Source organism: Triturus cristatus, chromosome 9, assembly GCF_964204655.1.
Source record: "Triturus cristatus chromosome 9, aTriCri1.1, whole genome shotgun sequence".
NCBI classification, from domain to species: domain Eukaryota; kingdom Metazoa; phylum Chordata; class Amphibia; order Caudata; family Salamandridae; genus Triturus; species Triturus cristatus.
Window position 1 is genome coordinate 374,201,163 of NC_140592.1, and position 21,294 is coordinate 374,222,456.

General features: G+C 42.5%; 1 protein-coding gene across 4 annotated transcripts in view; it reads left to right on the forward strand.

Annotated features, from left to right (window-relative positions):
* The window catches only part of LOC146797976 (ras-related protein ORAB-1-like), a 113,200-nt gene that overhangs the window by 36,298 nt on the left and 55,608 nt on the right, over positions 1 to 21,294 (forward strand). For all 4 annotated transcript variants that reach the window (XM_085625197.1, XM_085625198.1, XM_085625196.1 and 1 more), the window contains exons 2-3: positions 9,938 to 10,038; positions 19,798 to 19,870. In XM_085625197.1, the coding sequence (XP_085481323.1) occupies positions 10,016 to 10,038; positions 19,798 to 19,870 (96 nt within the window). In that variant the 5' untranslated portion in view covers positions 9,938 to 10,015. The remainder of the gene's footprint in view (positions 1 to 9,937; positions 10,039 to 19,797; positions 19,871 to 21,294) is intronic.

A 21,294-nucleotide genomic window follows, 5' to 3' on the forward strand; every position in this document is an offset into this window, starting at 1 on the left:
TCGGGGGCATTCGTCAAGCGGGGGCTGAGATAAAAGGGGGGTCCCAAAACGCGTTTTTCCCATGCATTTTTCCATAGGACCTTTAGACAGGGCTACAGCCCGAACGGCTGAACAGAATTACTAGAAATTTGGCAGAGAGGTAGTCCTTAGGTCAAGGAAGTGCCTTTTGTAGGTTTGGTGTAAATCTGTTCAGTAGATTCTGAGAAAATAGCCTTTAAATCAATATATATATCTGAGCCAGCTTACGGTGCGCTTACGGTACGCTTACCGTACGCGTACGGTGGCGTGCGCGAGCGCGATTCTGATTGGCTCTTAGATCTTAGTAAACATTCGAATCGGCCGAAACCAGGAAGCGGCGGCCGTCATTTTCTCTCTCGCACTGAGAGTGATTTCTAAAATATAAAGCCCAAAAACATGTAAAGGGGCTGTTTAGACAGCTCCCACACACATAGCCATGTTGAGGGAGTCCCCAAAGATCCCCCAAGGCCAAAAACGGAATTTTTATTTTTTTGGTAATTTCGCCGATTACGCTTACCGTACGCGTACGGTAAAAAATAAAAAAAATAAAAAAATTATCCACACTCTCTCCACCCCTTGTGCAGTTGGTGCCCGCAGGGCACCAATTGTGCATGGTTTATTAGAGATGAGATAAACTAAAATATTTTAAAAAAAAATAATAAAAAAAAAAATTATCCACACTCTTTCCACCCCGGGTGCAAATGGTGCCCGAAGGGCACCATTTGTGCATGGCTTATAAAATATACGAAAAATTAAAATATTACCTTTCAAAACAAAGTGCATCATATGTCCTCCATGTGCGCACGGTGCGCGAAGCGCATCGTGCGTACATGGCCCATCTAGCGTAACGTGGGCACGCGGTGCGCGTAGCGCACCGCGTGCCCACCGTGCGTGCACGGCACTAACTGCGTAAAGTGGGCGCGCGGTGCGCAAAGCGCACCGCGTGCTCACTGTGCGCGCACGGTGCGCGAAGCGCACCGTGCGCGCACGGAACGAACTGCGTTAAGTGGGCGCGCACGCCACGAATGGCGTAAAGTAACTTAGCATTTAAAAAACCGTACAAATTCACTGAAAAAACCATAGGTTTCACATACGTTATAGTTAGGAATTAGCATTTAAAAAACCTTGCAAATTCACTGAAAAAACCATAGGTTTCACACATGTTATAGTTAGCGGAAATTTTACTGATAAAAAACCAATGAAATTCCCCCGTTATAGTTAGTGCAGGCAACTATAACTCACGCGACCGCAATCTTCTGCTGATGACATATGTGTCTTTATGGAAAAAAAAATATTTGTAATATATGTATAGCTAAAAATGTATGGAAGAAGACATGGGCAAATAAGTGTCTAAATACAGTATTAGCATCAGCAGAGGATTGCGGTCGCGTGAGTTATAGTTGCCTGCACTAACTATAACGGGGGAATTTCATTGGTTTTTTATCAGTAAAATTTCCGCTAACTATAACATGTGTGAAACCTATGGTTTTTTCAGTGAATATATATATATATATAGAGAGAGAGAGAGAGAGATGCAATGACAGAAACAGCAAAATACCAAACGGGCGGCACAGTATGCTAAGCACTGATTTTTAGCTTGCGTGTTTTAAGCCACGCCCATAACTACATTGGCGACACCCCTTTGAGAGACCCCTCAGTTTTTTCATCCCATTTAAAGCCCTGGTTAAGACCATTAAGTGCCATTAATAGATGTAAACATTTCCATTTCAATTTCTCTGCGTTATCTTAAGACACTACTGTTTGAGCTAAAAGACGATCATTTCCCTACTTGATTCCTCAGACATACGGCTGCTGAAATACATTTATAGATTGTTAAACAGATGTATTCTGATTTTAAAAGCTTAAGGTAATACAGTGCCGGCCTGCATCTTCTAACGTTCAAGGTCCTTAATAACGGAATAAAAAATGATTTCTGTGGTTTGTTATATAATCGGCAGAAAAAGAAATGCAGCACATTCTGGATAGAAATCGAGTCACATGGACAGGGTTTAAAGAGGGATATCACAGTATACATTATTGGGATAGGAGACCAAGAAGTGGGCAGTGCTGAACCGTGTCAAATATCTTTGCTAGTGTTGTAAAGGGAACAGGAGGTATGGCTCCATGGATTCAGTGGTTGCTAGAGGGAGTTATTCAACCAATATCTTCTTGCCCAACTCTGTACATTCTCTATGATTTTGTAAATGCAGTTATAAGATTGTACTTTAACTGTTGCTTAGAGATGGCGGTAACATGCTGAGGGTTTTGAAAGCATTCATCTCTCCCTAGCATATCAGCCTGCTTCCTTACATATCTTATATTCAGAATTTTATGTGCATTATCAAGGCGCAGGCAATCATGGATTATTGCTCAATTGAGTGCAGTTTTGTCCTTAGACCTGATTGCATGCCATAACATTAAGAGCATGCATTTAATACGATCTTCTAGGGTGACTATACCTTGGTCCACATGGCATAAAAGTATCAGGAGACTGCTTGGTGCTGCCAGGAGTCTCCTCAGAAATAGATTTTCATCTTTCTGGAAGGATGAGACATTACAATATCCCCAGACTCCATCTCCATGCATAACCACAGAGCAGCAGCGTGCAACATAAATGTTAATCATTGCATCAAGAAGTTTAGAGCCTAAGTTTCCTTGCATATCTGAAGAGGGCCTCAATAGTTTGACCAAATCACAGCTTCCTAACCTTAATAAGATGGATCCAAGTACCTTTTTGATCGAATGGTACACTTAAATAAGTGAAGGTTGGGACCTGGAGCAATTTATCACTATTGATATAAGATTTCAAAGGGGAGAATGTTTTCTTTAAACACAAGTAGGCAAATATACTCAGCCGTTTTTGTAGGCCAACACCGGGTCTTGATATCAAGACGCAGTCCTCTGCATACAGCAGAGCTGGTAAGTTTCTAGAACCCACCCTAGGTGTATCTTCCTCCCCCTGATGGAGGTAACTCTCAAGATCATTAATATATAGGCAGAGTGAAAAAGGGGCCAATACGTGCCCTTGACTCACTCCGTGCTTCATTTTAATTGAAGAGGTAAGTTCTCCATTTGCCCCATATTTTATACTCCCTGTCACATCTTTATGAATCTGAGCTAAAAAGTGGACTAGGGATGTATCTATACCTATTTCCAACAATTTTAGCCACAGTCTCCCTCTGTTCACCCAGTCAAAAGCCGAAGTTAAATCCATGAATCCTAAGGGAAGAGTACCACTCTTTGCCACTGTAATTTGCTTATGACCAGGTGGCGGTTGAGACATTGTTCAACAGTGCCAAGGCCTCTTCCGAAGCTGTACTGCACATCAGAGAATCTCCCTCTTTCTACAGCCAGTGCTTCCAATCCTTCGAGAAGTGTTCTGCCCATGAGTTTGCTTGTAGTGTCAATTAAGGAAATCCAGCGGTAGCATTTGGGATCTGCCCTATCACCATTTTTTAATATAGGAGCTATGATCACGTTTGACCACGATTTGAGGGGGGCCTTCGATAACTGCACACCACATGATATTTGTGGGTAGTGGTTCCCATAAATCAAGATTCTCCAGAAAAAGAGGTTGCAGGAACCCCATCAGGCCCCCAGGGGCTTTGTTCTTAACAGTCTGTTCCAATGCACTTATGACCTCTGGATAAGTGGGCAGTGCTAACCCCAAACCACCACCAGTTGGATGACTGTCTGTTATCTCAGAATGACTATCAATCTCTTTGTTACTCCCATATGCCCCTGTGAAATGCTCAACCGATTTATCTGGCAAGACCGTAGAATCAATGCATGTATTATGGTTATCTCCAAAATAGGGGACCTTCACAGTCTCCCAAAACAGAGAAGAGTCCTTTCTTACACTAGCTTTGCGTAGTTGTTCCTAGTGCCTCTTGCCTGATAACCGCCTTTCGATGCATAGCAGCTTGTTTATATTGCTGCCTGCATAGTCTCAACAGCCCCCTGTCCCTAGGCATCTGTTTCAAGGCATGAATTAGATTTTTGTGTGTCAACGAGCAGTCACTATCGAACCATTTTTGTGTCCTAGGCACTCTAATCTTTCCTATCATCCAACAAAATGCAGTTGATTCTTATTTTATCAAATGCCTCCAGCATATACTTGGGGTTTCATTTGTTCCGGTGGTTCCTTTTTCTTCTTGCCCATGCTGTGTACTTGTATAAGTTTCAGTTTTTATATTAGCTTGAAAGTGTCAATTCATGTTATTACATAGTCACATAGATTGTATGGACCAAAAGATAAGTCACCTATTCTTATATGTTGATCATTATTTCATTTTGTTCCTCTTGTTTTGTACCCTTGTAGTGTGTAGTCTCTTTCGTATGCCCTCTTTGTCATTTCTTCATGTTCTTTTATTGGAACATCACATCTTGGATGTCCATTTTCTGTTGAGTTGTGTTTCTTTATTGTTTTGTTAGTCGAAATGTGTCTAAAAAACTGAAAAGCCATTTGATTCTCTCAGTTTCTACTTAACTAGTGGTAATCATTCCTCCTTCTGAGCTCAGTTTCAAGCTGACTTTTGATGGTAGGGTTTCTTATCTGTTGTCTCTTTATTTTGTCTCTTCCTTGCATACCAGAACAAAGTTTTTGGCAAAGGTAAAAAGGCAGACCTGTTCATGAACATCCTGATCTTCATTGTTTTTTAAGAATTTTGTCAGTTTTCTAGTTTTGATTTCTTCCTTACATTTATCCAGCCTCTTTTTTCATCAGCCGTTTGAAAGTTGTGATCTACACCTGTTTCCGTGCTTTTTCTAAGTTTACATTTAATTCCTGAATTTGCTTCAACGGTAAATCATAGTCGTTTTCTTCTATTTCACAAGAATGCGCAAGAATTCCCAGAACAACCCATGGTGCTTTCATACCATTCCTACAATGTTGGCGGATTGTGCTTCTCTTAGCGTGGAAGGGTTCTTATTCTCAGCCCCCTCAATATCATTCCCTCATCAATGTATTGAGGCTGGAAGGTAACCATTTACTTAATTCTAACCACAATAGTTTTCTTAATCTTTGTTGTTTCTCATTTATTGTAGTTAATGATGAGCTGATTTTTGCTTTTTCTGATATCACAACTATGTGTGAATAGTTCCTGTGCTGCTTGTTTTCCTCATTTCCTCCTTTGACGCGATCCTCGGTCACTATTTCCTATTTGTATTCAGTGAATAGGGGCAAAATGCTGTGGTTCAAAATTGTGTGATTTTTTTGCACTTCTGCTGCTGCTGTTCTTATTGCTGTGTGTTAGGTCTCTTCAACTGTACTCCAGAGTTGCTGCTTTTACTGCCCTCACCATCCTGCTCACGGGATCTCCCATATTTAGCTGTGCCAGTTTGCTGTAGAGAAGGTGGGATTGAAAAATGTGGGATAGTAGAATGTGGTGGCTGAAGCCGATCAACATCCCCAAGGCTATCCTCTGGAATGCCTGTTTCCACCCTTGGGCTTTATTCTATAACTGGTGTCTGTCTTACGATCTTATTAGCCATCTTATGATCCTGCTTACATCATGGATTTCATTCTTATAGGGGATTTGAGAAGAGCCACTGAGTTGAGACCCTCTGAGTGCACTGGGCCACAAAAAGAGTTTTTGCCCGTTTTGGAGTGGAGGAAGTTGGTGTGAGAAGTTTAATCTGTGTAGTCTTTAGTGACCAGGTTGTTATATAACATGTAAAGCACCAATATAGCAGTAAGCTAACTACTGAAGCATCTTTAACACCTGAGAAAGCATTGCCAACACTGATCTTAAGCCACCAACTTCAGTTTGAGTTTAAGGCACATGACAGTGCTTGGTAGACGGTTACGTGTCACCAATAAACCATTTCTGCATCCGCACTGGGCATACTGAATCCTACAGCTGCTGACCCATGACTCATTCTGACTTGCGTTTCCCTTCCTCTGCATGTTAAAGATGCATTGCTAAGTCACAAGTAATCTATTCCATAGTGCAGGGTTTTTATAAAGATAACTAGAGAGAGACAACCATCGTCTTGCCCTTTAAACTCATTCACAGGGTTCTGTAAAACTCACTATGCTTTAACCTGTCACTACACAAAAACATAGTTTGAAAGCTCTATATGGCGAAAATCTCATTTGGGAGTGTGGCGCTGTACAGCAGTTTGGAGAACAAAAACAAATTGATTGCATGGTTCTAAAACAATCCAAATAAAACATTGTTAATGAGCAAAGCAAAACAATACCAACCTGAATAAAAATATTTTAGAATTCAGAAGGAATGCTAAGTAATCCTGTGTAGGCCTGAAAATACATTGGAAGGTAATGTATTTAAAATCTTAATCAGAAATACTGAAAAGACCAGAGATGGTTCTCCACCTTGCAGAACAATCACTTCTCAGTAATACAAATATGCAACTCTGTCCTGTTCCACCACTCTTTTACTTTTAAATTGAACTATGATTCACATTCACGAAAAGCGCTAACATTTGCTGCCATTTATACTGTATTTGAAAATGCCTACCCCTAAAGACAACGCCGATCTGACCAATGCTTTCACAGAAATTCAGTCTTGGATGTCCATACACGATCCAAAACTAAATCGAGCCAAAAGGCAATTCCCCAGCTCACTGATCTATTCCTCTTTACACCTGACTCGGTGTCTTCAACATGTTTGAGTACGCCATTAATCATGGAATATGCCAGATCTCTGCAAGACAAACATCTTAACATTCATGCTCCCATAATCTCTCTAGCCATATATACACAAAGTCTGATCAGACTTCCCGGGGTTGTCAAATCATTAATTCTGGAGCCCAACTTTAATACATGATGCAAGCCCTACCACTACCAAGGACAGACTACAGTAACTCAGTATTGTTTGGTTAAATCAAACTTCACCACCCCCCACCAAAAGCCACCCTGAATAATGCAAGGTCAGTATAGAAACTACAAAGTCTGAGCACATCATACCAATTCTGATCACCCTTGACTGACTTCCTTCGAAGCCATCCTTTTTAAACTGGCATGCATAGTACTCAAAGCTCTATATACCACCACCGTACATTATCTAAATCACAAGCCTGCTATCCCATCTCAGCCCCCCCCCAGCCTTCAAGATAAAAAGAACCATCCATCAAGCATTCTCAGAGAACCCACCCTAGTTTGGACCTCCATACCCACAGTCATCAGAACAAAGGATTTTACGTCTTTTATTTCAACAACACTCCCACCTACAACAACATTCCCAACATTTTTCCCCACTTAATAATCTGACTGTACCAGATTAGTAGTATCTAACCTGACGATTGAAGATTAGTAATGAAGAAGAGAAGATAGTTATGTGAGGAGTTGACAAATGAAAGTTGACCGCATCAGACTTTGATGGTTTAAGCATGAGGTAGTTTGTAGCCGCTCTGTACCAGTGTCTGAAACAGGGTATGATGTAGTTAACTAGGCAGAGAAACAAAAGGATTTGGCTGTTTTTCAGCAGAGGTGTACTTAGAAGCACCATAAGTAGGAGCTAATTTTGCCCCTGGAGGTATTATAGAGATATACATAGATGTACATCCCTGCCACATATAGCAAGGATCTTGGAAATGGAAATACATTGGTACTTTGTTGAAGAAGTGGGATCAGAATGTTGGTTTTGAGTTTCATTCATTTATTTATTGAAGGAAAGGGGTCTAATCATGCAGCACATTTATTTAATGAAGGTCACCACGCCTTCTGCAAGAGTTTCTTTAGGAAGATACATTGATGCAGGCAGCTACCAGTATAGAAACTACAAGTCTGAGCACATCATACCAATTCTGATCACCCTTGACTGACTTCCTTCGAAGCCATCCTTTTTAAACTGGCATGCATAGTACATAAAGCTCTATATACCCCCACCTTACATTATCTAAATCACAAGTCTGCCATCCCATCTCATTTATTTATTGAAGGAAAGGGGTCTAATCCCGTAGCATATTTATTTAATGAAGGTCACCACGCCTTCTTCAAGAGTTTCTTTAGGAAGATACATTGATGCAGGTAGGTACAAAGCTTTAAAGATGATGGAATCCATTAAGTATTTATCAACAGGAAGCTGGGTCCGGGAACGCAGTATGGGAAAGATTATTCAAATGTCTTTGCTCCGTTTACCAAAAATAGGCTTATGCTTGTAATCATGTGTTTCAAGGTGTGATAGATGCGGTGTAGCGGCCATGATGGAACGGTGTAACAGTATCTTTGTATATCTATAAAGATGTGTGTCATGTTGCTTCTAGATGAAATGTGGTAGCTTGAAGGTATGCAAATAACATTTGAAGATGTCCACCTGCTGCTGTTGGCTTTGCCAATGTTTGCGATGCAGTTTTACAGGCAGAGGCAAAGCTTATAGCATTGAGCGGAGAGAAATGTGCCAAGGGCTTTCGTGGGCAAGGGGAGAGAGGGGCAAGGGACCTGGAAGAGAGAAATGCACCAAACAACTTAAGTGCTCTATCAAGAAGGAACTGGTGGAGAGAGAGGGATATGGAGATAGTGAGTGAGGGTGAATTCCAAGGATGAATGAGGAGGTGAGGTTTGGGGGAGTGAGAAGGGTCATAAGAGGAAAAAAAGGAGAGAGAATGGAGAAGGACATGCAGTCTTCTCAAGTGCTAAAGCTGAAATGCCTAATCGTGGCGCCATATGTTTGCAATAAATCGGAAAAGGGGAAAAACATTGCCTATAATTTGTATAGACCTATACAGGTGTTTCTAGCAGGCATGGGTCTTGGAACAGGTGTAGAAGCCGTTTTAGTTTTAATGCACAGTAGAGGAGAACATGATTCTCGCTGGTGCCAAGATACCACTGGCTTTGAATTACTGTAACATAAAGGCATGGAATAAACATAGATTAAGGAAGGATAGAGGTATCATGACGCACTCAACGCTTATGGCCTCTCCGACACTCACAAATCATAGTAAATAGCAAATTAAATCCTGCACATCTGCTTATGTACGTGTGTGTACATGAACTAATATTAAGAGTTGTGTCCCACAATCACATTACTGTTCCTTGGTACTTATTTTGGTTGGATGTCTGTGTTGTTGTTTTGTACCTAGACTCGCTGTACCTCTTTTAAGGTAAGCCCTGGAATAATGGTCCACGCCTACTTACTAGGTAGGTGTGGGCCATTAGTCTATTCTTGACTCTCTTGGTAGTACCTAGAGTCAAGAATTCTGAAGTGATCCCCAAGTTTTGTTGCAGACTGTGTACATTGAGTGCTAATTATCACGTACCCTGCGCCTTTTCTCATTTAGAGAGATCAGCAGCAACTGTGATTACCCATTGAGGGGAACCCAGCCAAAACATTTGTCGTCAATTTAGACATGGCAGCTGCACATGTGACCCCTCTATTATCGCCACGTGGGTCCTGGTGGCATTCTCAGATACATTTTAGGACAATTCTAGTTTGCAGCGACGGTCAAGACAGCATAACGTTTTTAATGTTACTTATTGCGCACCACCAAGTACACTTTTGTGAAATTCATTTCTAACATAAAAGTATGTAACATGAAGTGGATGTTCAGCTGAGGAGGATGCCCGTTGATGTACTGATGTTCCTATGATAAGCTCAGTGCTGTCGGATGACTGGTAAAGCGGATAGTGATCATGTACTATTTTTATAATCTTGCACTTTGTCGTGGATCTCACCCAACTGTAAATGTTTTCCTGACAATCTCTGCCTATATTGGTTTTACTGTCTGAAAAAACCGAAAATAAAGTTTAAAAAAAAAAGTATATAACATGATTATATTCAAGCTTAGCAGATGACGAGGCTCAGATCTAACGCTGCATTGCACCCCATTCAGGTATCACTCCTTTGTCGTGCCAAGGAACCAGAACAAGCACTTTCACTCAGCAATGTAGTTGAAATGTTTTTCTTAGTGTTGCAAACAAATCTCACTCTTGCAATTTTTTCTTCCATTGCTGCAGATCCCAAATTGAAACAAAGGTACTACAGGATCAGGAGGATAACCCTGAAAATAAGACAAAACCTCAGCCAAAACAGCGATGTCAGCGATGAACCCAGAATAGTAAGTACAGAACCAACCTGAGGCACATAGAACAAGGCTTTATATTTGAAAACATATAGAACAACCCACAGAACACAACTAAGAGGAATTGTTGCTACAGTTGGAACTACTAAACCTTTCATTGTTATGGTTTCAAGTGTTTTAGCTATTTTTCCTGACATACTGCCTATTGCCTCTTCGTTGCTAAATCGTTTCTGTATTATTTCATTCTTTGTGTGACTTCTTTTTTGTTTCACTATTTTTACTGTGCTCCAACTGGAATATCTTGTTCCTTCTCATGCTCAACTCAGGAGGATGTATTGTATATACACTGTGGGCTCTGGAGTATTTCCGAAGGACTTGTCTGCTTCCGCTTTTTCTTTGTGCTTGCGGACTTTTTTTTCACTGTGTTTTAAGTGGCTACATGCGTGCGCTCTCTACCTAGGTCATGCTCCGATCGGGCGTGCACTCCACTGTTCCCCCGGGGCACAAGCAGGGACCTTCTTGTGGGCTCCCGTGTTCTTTGTGCACTCTCCGGTGCCATCGGGGCCAAATCAGGCATCCACATCAGTGTGCCTCAACAGCACTTGAAGCAGTAGTGTTGGAGCTGCTAGCCCCTCTTCAGTTCCTATGGCTGGCCAGTCCTCTGCTTCCTGGTTCTCACGCTGCATTTCTATGGGCTGATTGTAAGCAATCTTCTCAAACAGAGCTGCAGCGAGAGAAGGGTCCTGCACTTGGAGGACTGTTGCAAAGACTAGCATTCCAATCACCTATTTCATATGCAACTGATTTCTGCGCACAGCTCAGCTTACAGATGTGCCTCGTGCCGAATCAAGTTGAAATATGAAAGGTTTTCCAGCTGCGTTGGCTAGGATGGCAGCGGTTAGATGGAAATAATGCACAAACCGTAATGTTATTTGCCAACCTATCATTCCTGCCCAAACTATCAGCACACTCCTGCCTGTCACTCAATCTGTGCAGAATCCCAAGTGGCTTCTACTTAACCCACTACCAAGTGCAGCCCCGCCCAAGAACCAACATGGGCTGGTTGGTCCCCACAGGCCTCAGAGGTTTATATATCCCTAACCCGTGTATTCCTTAAGATATTTAAAAGCAAGGTGCTTCTGCCGTAAACAGGCAGTTGACAATTTAGATTATATGTTGGCAACAATTTTTCTCTCCCTCCTCACTCGAGTGGAGAAGTGTGGCTCAATGATTAGAGCGTTACAACAAACAAATGATGGACGGAATGCTGACAATGCAGACATTCTCCCCCAGTCAAGAGATCTGGGTTAAATCCATCGTTCTTTTGCCCACTACGCCACCCCAGTTCAGACATGGCCATATGCAAATCAGTCTTGACCCTGTGCCTCATGGGAACAGTCCAGCCCGAACTGCCAAGCCATGTCTTCCCTGGACCGGAATCAAGCATCCTAGGACCGGTTTCTGGCTATCAGCCGTCATCAGCCAGGATAGCTTGACTCCAGTGGCGTGACATTCTCCCCCAGTCAAGAGATCTGGGTTAAATCCATCGTTCTTTTGCCCACTACGCCACCCCAGTTCAGACATGGCCATATGCAACTGGGGTGGTGTAGTGGGCAAAAGAACGATGGATTTAACCCAGATCTCTTGACTGGGGGAGAATGTCTGCATTGTCAGCATTCCGTCCATCATTTGTTTGTTGTAACGCTTTTCGCCCTAAGTGGGATGGGTATGCCCAGACGTGGGTCCCGTGCTCACTACGCCACTGGAGTCAAGCTATCCTGGCTGATGACGGCTGATAGCCAGAAACCGGTCCTAGGATGCTTGATTCCGGTCCAGTGAAGACATGGCTTGGCAGTTCGGGCTGGACTGTTCCCATGAGGCACAGGGTCAAGACTGATTTGCATATGGCCATGTCTAAACTGGGGTGGTGTAGTGGGCAAAAGAACGATGGATTTAACCCAGATCTCTTGACTGGGGGAGAATGTCTGCATTGTCAGCATTCCGTCCATCAATTGTTTGTTGTAACGCTTTTCGCCCTAAGTAGGATGGGTATTCCCAGACGTGGGACCCGTGCTCACTACGCCACTGGAGTCAAGCTATCCTGGCTGATGACGGCTGATAGCCAGAAACCGGTCCTAGGATGCTTGATTCCGGTCCAGTGAAGACATGGCTTGGCAGTTCGGGCTGGACTGTTCCCATGAGGCACAGGGTCAAGACTGATTTGCATATGGCCATGTCTAAACTGGGGTGGTGTAGTGGGCAAAAGAACGATGGATTTAACCCAGATCTCTTGACTGGGGGAGAATGTCTGCATTGTCAGCATTCCGTCCATCAATTGTTTGTTGTAACGCTTTTCGCCCTAAGTAGGATGGGTATTCCCAGACGTGGGACCCGTGCTCACTACGCCACTGGAGTCAAGCTATCCTGGCTGATGACGGCTGATAGCCAGAAACCGGTCCTAGGATGCTTGATTCCGGTCCAGTGAAGACATGGCTTGGCAGTTCGGGCTGGACTGTTCCCATGAGGCACAGGGTCAAGACTGATTTGCATATGGCCATGTCTAAACTGGGGTGGTGTAGTGGGCAAAAGAACGATGGATTTAACCCAGATCTCTTGACTGGGGGAGAATGTCTGCATTGTCAGCATTCCGTCCATCAATTGTTTGTTGTAACGCTTTTCGCCCTATCAATGATTAGAGCGGCAGACCCTGATGCAGAGGTCTAGCCCGGGACCAGGGTTCAATTCCCCGCCTCGGCGGGTCTTGGGCTCAAAAAAATTCCACGGACCTGATAATTCTCGCCTCGGTGCCTATTCCAATCATGGAGTCCCACTCTGCAACTCTGGGCAATAGCTTGCTTAATCTCCACAACGGCCCCCACAACGCTAAGGATGCCTGGCCTCCACCTTGGGGGTGCCCAGGAGTGGACGCCTCACAGGGAAAGCCAGGATGGGTTCCACAGCGGTATTCGTACAAGCGCCTTGAGACCCTTGCGGGTGAGTAGTGCGCTATACAAGTATGAAATTTACAAATTTATTTTACGTTTACTCGAGTGATTCAAAAGGCCCCACCCAAGCTTAGGACCATACCCACCATTTGCATTGGCCTAAGTTCAACGACCCAACAAGGGAGAATGGAACAATCTATCAACCCTCCAAATATTTTAGAATATAACCACACATTACCCCTTTTTGCTCAAAATATATCACTCTTTTCTTTAAAACACAGACGCTATTCATTCTAACAATCCATATTACAATTAACACACAGCAAGAGTAAATAACACAATGCCTCCACAACTAAGCTTCTGATTTATCAGTGAAATAAAGCAAGCAATGTACTTTTCAACTGGAAAATGTTGATGTGCGGAACATCTATTAGTGCACATCACACTTATGGTATAGGACTTCAACACATATAATAAATCATTTAAAAACTATGGAGTGCAAGTATTTCCATCCACAGAATAATTTCTAAAGCTTTGCAATAGCTCTTGGCAGCCCTGTAATTCATGTTGTTACAATGGGCTCTGCAAGTGGTTACAAAATCATTTTCAGGACGTGAATGAAGTGATTGTCCAAAGTCCGCAGGTTTTGTGACTGCATTCACAGAGACCTCTGTACGAAATCACTAATTCCTCCGGTGCTCATTCTGAACCTGTTGCGAAGGCTTGTATACTGTAATCCCCTCTACCAATATGGCCATCAATCACACTTGTCCGCACTGTGTCCTTCCCAGTGCTCCCGTGCCTCCTCCTTTCTTTATCTCGATGCACCATTGCCCACCGCGTTTACATGCCGGTGTGTGTTCGAACCCCTCTGCTATTTAAGACACACACGTCCACTGCTAATCCTTCGGGCTCCTGCCGCTCTATTGGCATCCAGCCCCTCGTAGTTGGATCTCTCGATTCAATATGGCTTTAACACCCCTTGCCCTTAATTTTAGGCATTATTACCTTTTTAACTTCATAGATCCTTCGATATTTGATGTTTGTCAGACCACTGGTTCTCGATTTCCCTTTCCCGCATCCCGGTGGAACCACTACTGACCCCCAGCTACAGACCATGTGTTGCATGGCTAAATATTTAGAAGGCTGCAAAGGCGAGACCGATTGTATTGCAAATGCTTGTTTCTCCTGCTGCTCTTTTGTCTACTGCTTGTGCTTTGCTGACAGAGCTCTTCTTACACCAGGGTTTGTGGTGAGAGCTTCCGCCATCTTTGGGCTGTACTGCGTGTTCCACAGTAGAGCTTGGTCAGTGCGCACACTTGTGTTGTTCTTCCATCGAGCTGTGGAGACCACCCCAGGTTTTATTACTGATGGCACAGAGCGGTTTGCTTGTGGGGCGGCTGCTGTACACCTGTGTGCAGCCCAGGCACCAGATCAGGAATGCTGCAAGTTTCACATCCCATGTTTAGCCCTCCACTGCTCTGAATACTATTTTCCCAGTCTGTCTAATATCTGATAGTTTTAAAAATATAGATGGTAATATTCATATTCCTTCTTCCTCTGAACTACCAAGCTCTCCTTCCTTCTCCCTTGTCCCTCTCCCAGTGGTCACCACCTACAGGTGATCTCTCAGTTTTCATGTCTTCATCTTTCATATAATTATCTAACAATCCCTCAAGCAGTACTCCTGGTGTAACATCGGCTATCAGATGTGATCTTTCAACACTCCAGCTTTGATAAAACATGGTATAGAGGTCTTTAATCTTTTATTGGATAATCTAGATTTAGCCTTCATCACTGAAACCTGGCTGAAAGAGGACTTGACAACTGACATTGCGCTGGCAATTCCCCCAGGTTATCATAGTAAGCAGCTTGACCATCTCTCACACCCTGGTGGTGGCATGGCTATAATTTTTAAATCTACTATAATTACATCCACCCTTTATCACTGGAGATTACGGATCCAGAATCTATCCTTAAACGATAACCATGAACTTTAACTTTTCAATCAATTTCCTCAATTTGTTTGAAAACCGATAAAATAATTGTTCTGTGAGACTTTAACTTACATGTGAATAATAAAACAGCTGTGGTTGCTCAAGAGCTACTTAGCTCATTTTCTGCTTTTAATCTCCCTCAGTTAGTGTCTGGGCCAGTCCACTCAGCAGGACATGCCATTGACCCTATTTATTTTCATTTCGGCTTCTCCCACCTTAGAGGTGACATGGTCTGACCAGGACTTGAACAACACTCTGCGCCTGACCCTAAAATGGCTGCCACTGATCTCACCTAGTCAAGGACAAGTCTTGTGGTTGAAAACCCGCAGCCTCAGAGTCACAGTGATCAATGACCTCGATCTACCTGACTTAAAGAGGGCAGCCAAGCTACATATCCTCTCATACCCACCCCACCCTCACCATCTCCACTCACCGCACATGGACTCAAGGCTTTTGTTTGCCTCCTGATCCTCACCCTAAGCCGGCAGAGTCCGAACCGCATGGCCGATTCCCGGTGGAGCTGCTCTGACAGCTATAGGGGAGACTGGCTCTGGCACACCGCTTTGGCCGTCACCTACCCAGCCAGTCTTCAGACATTTGTCTCGTCTTCTCCTCCGCTGCTGTCTCCTTCCTTTGGACTCCCAACTCTCCCTGATCTGTTTGATCCTGACTCTCGTTTTCGCTAATAACTCCTGTATTGAATATGTATTCATTCTGTTATTAATATGAAATCTCTGTAATTTGTAACACACGGTTTCCTTATGTAAGCGCTCTGATACCTCCGGGTCTAGCCAGCGCTATATAAAACTCAAATACATTTAAAAAAAAAATATATATATATAATTTTTATTTTTTTTCTCTTAGTTTTACATAATTCAACCAAGCCATTATTGAAACTTGATATTTTGCAGTTTGCCTCCATTTAGGAATTTTGTATGCTTACTTTACATTCTTATGGTAACATCAATTCTACCCTCTTCGGCATTTCGGTAAATAAGGCATTAGATCCGCTATCCCTCTGAAAACAAGTAAGCTGTACCAGATAACATCCTCTGCCTCTTGGTTTACTGAAGGTCTTGCCCCAAAAGGCTTTGCGCAAAACTAAAAGACAATCGAGACATTCATACAACTCTGCTGATGAAACAACTTCTAAAACTGAATTTCAAACATACAAAAAACTTGTACAACACATAAAATCTTATCGAGGAGATTTTGTCGCCAGGAATTGGAAGGCGCCATGAGGGCCACAGATTGATACCTTGAAAAAGGAACTCGAAAACTGGGCTGGAGCAGAAAGTAGACTATTGCTCAGGGAAGCCAGTCGAGGGATAGGTAAAATAGACTGGGCCAGGTCATGGGAAATCTTGTAGTCGAACCAACGGCAGATAAGCAGGGAACTAACCGGATGGGCTCCCCACAGCCGGCGGCGTTGGAACAGGAGAAGGGGAGGGATGAACAATAGGACCAGAGGCAAATGGCACCTCACTATTTTGACACTAAACGCTTTACTTACAAGAACCTAGCTACACCCAGGGACTTCATTGCACCAACTTAAGCGCAACTTAAGGGGGGGGACAGTTTTGTTACAAGGGACGTTAAGCAAACCACGCCAGAGAGCAAACGTATTGCGTAATATGTAAAAGATTTGACGTGGATAATATCTATGTATGTCAATGATGACTTGAAAATCCAATAATATCTGGTTGTAAAAAAAAAAAAACAAGGAGATTTTATCTATATTGAATAATTTTGCCCATCCTACAGCAGTCTCCACTACTGTTGCTCTAACTCCGTAGTTTTGCTTTTATGTCCATGCTTTTGAGTTCCTTCTCCTCTTGTTCCAGAAAGTCTTCCTCAAATCTGTTTGATAACACCATTCAGATGTCTATCTGTTCGGTTGTATGAAATTACTACACATTCCGTTGCAACGCATGCCTTTACCACGCATGCGTTACAACGCGAATGCCTTCTCCACGCATATCCTTTACCACGAAAATGCCTTTAACACGCACACTTTTACAACGATTTTCGTTGTTAAACTATGTATGTTAATGGCATTTTCATGTTAAAGGATATTCCGTTCACTACCAATTTACCCTAAAAATTAACCTTTATAATTTACCCCTGTGCGACACCACCCCCCTCATTCCCCCTTACCTCTCCACATCCTCTCCACTCCAATCACTTCCGATTTGCGTTTCACGTCGTAAAGAGGAAGCAAAGTGTCTTTCCGTTTCCTCTAACGACGCCGATTGCCCCCACATCTTTTTTCTTCAGATTCTGAAAATGACAATCAGGTGCTTCCCCCCCCCCCCCCCCCCTTTTTTTTTTTTTTTACCTTTAGCACACATGCCTTTACTACATATCTCGTAGTAAAGGTATGCGTGGTAAAGGCTATTCGTTGTAACCACGCATGCGCTGTAATGCAAGCTTGGTTATGCGTGCAAACGGACGCGTTGTAGTGGCCGTTTCCCTATCTCTCCAGTCCCCGTGCAGACTTCTTTTATCGCAGTCAGCCCAAACATCATTTGTACACTCCGCACCATCTCTTCAGAGTAACCTCTTGACCCTTTCTCCGTCAAGGCAGTAACATGATATTTAACACTAAATGCTGTACACGTTTGAAATTACAGACATAAATGGTATGATTATAGATCACACTGGTATTCGTTTTCATTTCATGGTTGTTTTATTTATTTTTCTTCAGTGGATGGTGTTTGTTTGCACTCCACTTAGTTCCTGACGTGTTTCGTCGCTTAACAGGGAATAAACCTGCAACTTTTTCAGGGCTATTATCTTGTCTTTAGGGTTTCTTGGATTCGGTGATACTTCCGACCCGAATTGGGTTCTGTGGAGTTCTTCTATTACTTTGTGTTCCTCTGGCATAGCCAGTAAGCCGTACCTTCTCTCCAGTCCCTCTATCCTTATTATAGAGGTGGTATTTACACCTGGTGCCCCATCCGGCACATATGTTATTTGTGATCGTATTCCCTCGTCCTACGAGTACGTACTGCACGGCTTCGTTGTAACCGAACTTCTGGTTACCACCTCTCCAATAAGGATAGAGGGACCAGGGAAAAGGTACGGCTTACTGGCTATGCCAGAGGAACACATAAAATAATAGGAGAACTCCACAGAACCCAATTCGGGTCGGAATTATCACCAAATCTAAGAAACCCTAAAGACAAGGTAATAGCCCTGAAGAAGTCGCGAGTTTATCCCCTGTTAAGCGACAGAACAAGTGGTGGCTAGGAACCTTAGGAACTAAATGGAGTGCAAACAAACACAATTCACTGAAGAAAAAGAAATAAAACAACCATGAAATGAAAATGAATACCAGTGTGATCTATAATTGTACCATTTATGTCTGTAATTTCAAACGTGTGCAGAGGAACAGCCTTTATTGTATTTCTGGCCATCTTGACCACGACTTTTTGGGTATTTGGTGGTTATCCCTACCTTGTTGCACCGTACTGAATTGGAGCTAGAACCAGATTTTTAAGCGTTAATACCTTGTTGCACCACATTCCTATTTCTCACCACCACCCTGTGTGTAAAACATGATATTTAACACCTTTTCTTAGCACACGCTGCATGCAATTCCATGTTGAGCTGTTGTATTGTGCCTGAATCTTGGAAAAAGGACCTTGGCATCCCTCTGCTGAAAAAGCCTATCGCAGATCCTTCCATAATGTACATCTGTCATCCCATGTATCTTCTGCCTCTGGTAGCTAAGATTTCTGAAAGCTTTGTCAATCAACAGCTGTAAGTGTATATTGGAGATCACCATCTATTGTATGTGTATCGATCAGTACTTCTGTCCCAACTGAGCACTGGCACTGTATTTGTCTTGGCCAGTGGTGACATCGAAACGGTATTTAATGCCAGAGGCTCTGCTGCTCTCATCTTATTGGACCTCTTGGCAGCCTTTCACACAGTATCCTACAACATTCTTTTAGATCTGCTCAAGGGCACAGTTCACAGCTGCTTTTCCTCATTTCTCAAAGATCGCTCTCAAGCAGCGGCTTTAACCCCTTTTCGCACGGAATTTAAGGTCAATAAAAGTTGGGTTACTCATGTCTCCTCCCTGAGCCCAACATATGTTGCTCCCTGGTTGCTTTTAATATATTCTTTAACCACATAATTTATGCCTATGTAAATTGCCAGATTGTTCTTAGACTTGATGGAGACTTGGATTATCTGTAGGATCAATGCTTAAGCTCCCTATGCTCAGGTTCATTTCATGAATTCCAACTCTCCCAGGTTCAACACAGTCAAGACTGAGGTTTTTATTTATAGAAATCCTTCTATATCGGCCTCCAGTTGGTGGCCTGATTCTCTCAGACCTCCTCCTAATCATGCATGTAGGGCATACAACCTGTGCATCATCTTCGATGAAAAACGTACTTTTGAGGCTCACATTGATAAGCACACCTCTAATTATTACTTTTTCATTGCCCGACCCATTCCGACACCTCATGGTTCTTGTTGCACAATTGCTTCTAATCTTGACCACCTTCAGACTGACCTCTTCCCTTGATCTACACCACAATGCCCTTACTTAGAACCCCCCCTTAATCTCACTCAGGCACAGAAGAGCATTAACCCATTACTGGAGGAAGCACTCAGTCTTCTGAGACCAGCAGTTTTCTGGCATAGGTTATGAATATCTGAACTCATTGGTGGCAAGTCATGAATTCCTTACCCTGTCCAAACAATATAGCCTCAAACATACATGTGCATCATCACTTTTACTGTTGTGGAAGCAGGCCGAGGGGGTTGTACTAATGCTTATGTTGTGGAAGTCATGTGTCAACCTGTTTGATCTGTCTCTTTTTTAATCTTATTTTCAGTGACTACTTATTTAAGCTCCTTCTGATTGGAGATTCTGGGGTTGGCAAGTCCTGCCTGCTGCTACGTTTTGCTGTAAGTTTACATCTTGTTGATGTCCTTTTCTGAACCTGTGTTGTTGTTGTTATTATTAGTGGTAGTAGTAGTAGTAAAAAGTTTATAAAGTGCACAGCTACCCCAGGAAGTTTCCTGGTGCTAACTATTTACTAAAATGATACCTATGTACAGCTTGCCTTACTTCTATTTATTGTTGTAGTTGTTCTGGTGACGTTTGCCCTTGAAAATATTTCTGAAGGTAGCCGATTAGTTCAACAAAGGGATAGCAGATACTTGTTTTTTTCTCTGCTACACCCCCTCGCCCCTTGTTCTCTATCCCACCTTTCCATGCCTCGCCCACACCCTTCCATGCTCACCCAGCCTTTTTGACTGAGAATCAGGTATATAGGACCACATGCTTAAGTGAATGATATGCCTGCAGAAGAAGTGTCATGAAAGACCTGCGTCACAATCACGAGTCGTGATGACTGTAACAGCCGAGAAGGTGTGGAAGAGGAGGTTATATAACATAAAATATTATGATGATTTTGCAGTTTTATAATTAGATGCATCCTTTAGTGGGACAAAAGTGTCGTACCATAGACATTTACAAATCATAAAGTCAGATTAGAACAGAAATGTAAACTTATTTGAACGTGTCTGACTGCACCTTTTTTTTTTTTAAACTCATACACCGCATGCTTAGAGTAAACCAATGTAGCTATTTTATTAAAAGTGAATTAGCTGCACAGTTCATCTTGTCATCCACAATAATAGTGAACGTCCAAAAAAAGAAAAGGGTAAAGAAAGAGGAAAAAGAGAAGAAGAGATAAGTGAGTGTGAAGTGGTTGACCAGCAAATATATTCAGTCATGCACGTTCAATATCTTGGCAGTTTTCATTAGAGCTCTACAGGATGAAACAAATAATAATTAATGCATTAATCATAAGTATGGAGATTTATACTTTCAAGGAAGTATCACACCTTAGGCGTTTTATAAAGATCACAGGAAATGTTGCAAATTGTTGTAGCAGAAACCTTTTTGACAGGTTCTGCAAAAATCTGTTTTTCCCTAAAGAGTTGATTTTTCGACTTGAGATCACTGATGTAGATATTCACCTGATCTTGTAAATATTCTGCTTAGTTAGTTACCTTCTTTAAAGTCACCACTGTCGTTCCAAGGGCCAGTTATAACTGTGTGTTTTATGTGCAATAATGACCACTTTCACATAATTAATCATTAATTGCTGTGTCCCATACGGAGATCTAATGGGGTTTCAATACAATACCATAATTATATTCATACATGGACCATTTACCATGAGAACTTGCACAACAAACTTAGCATATATCCTGATTTGATAAACCTCTTAACTATGCAATATCATTTGCTGATGGCGTGGTAATGATAGCAGCCTTTGTGTTCCCTTTTAGGAGAGTGTACATTCTTTGATTATCTTCTT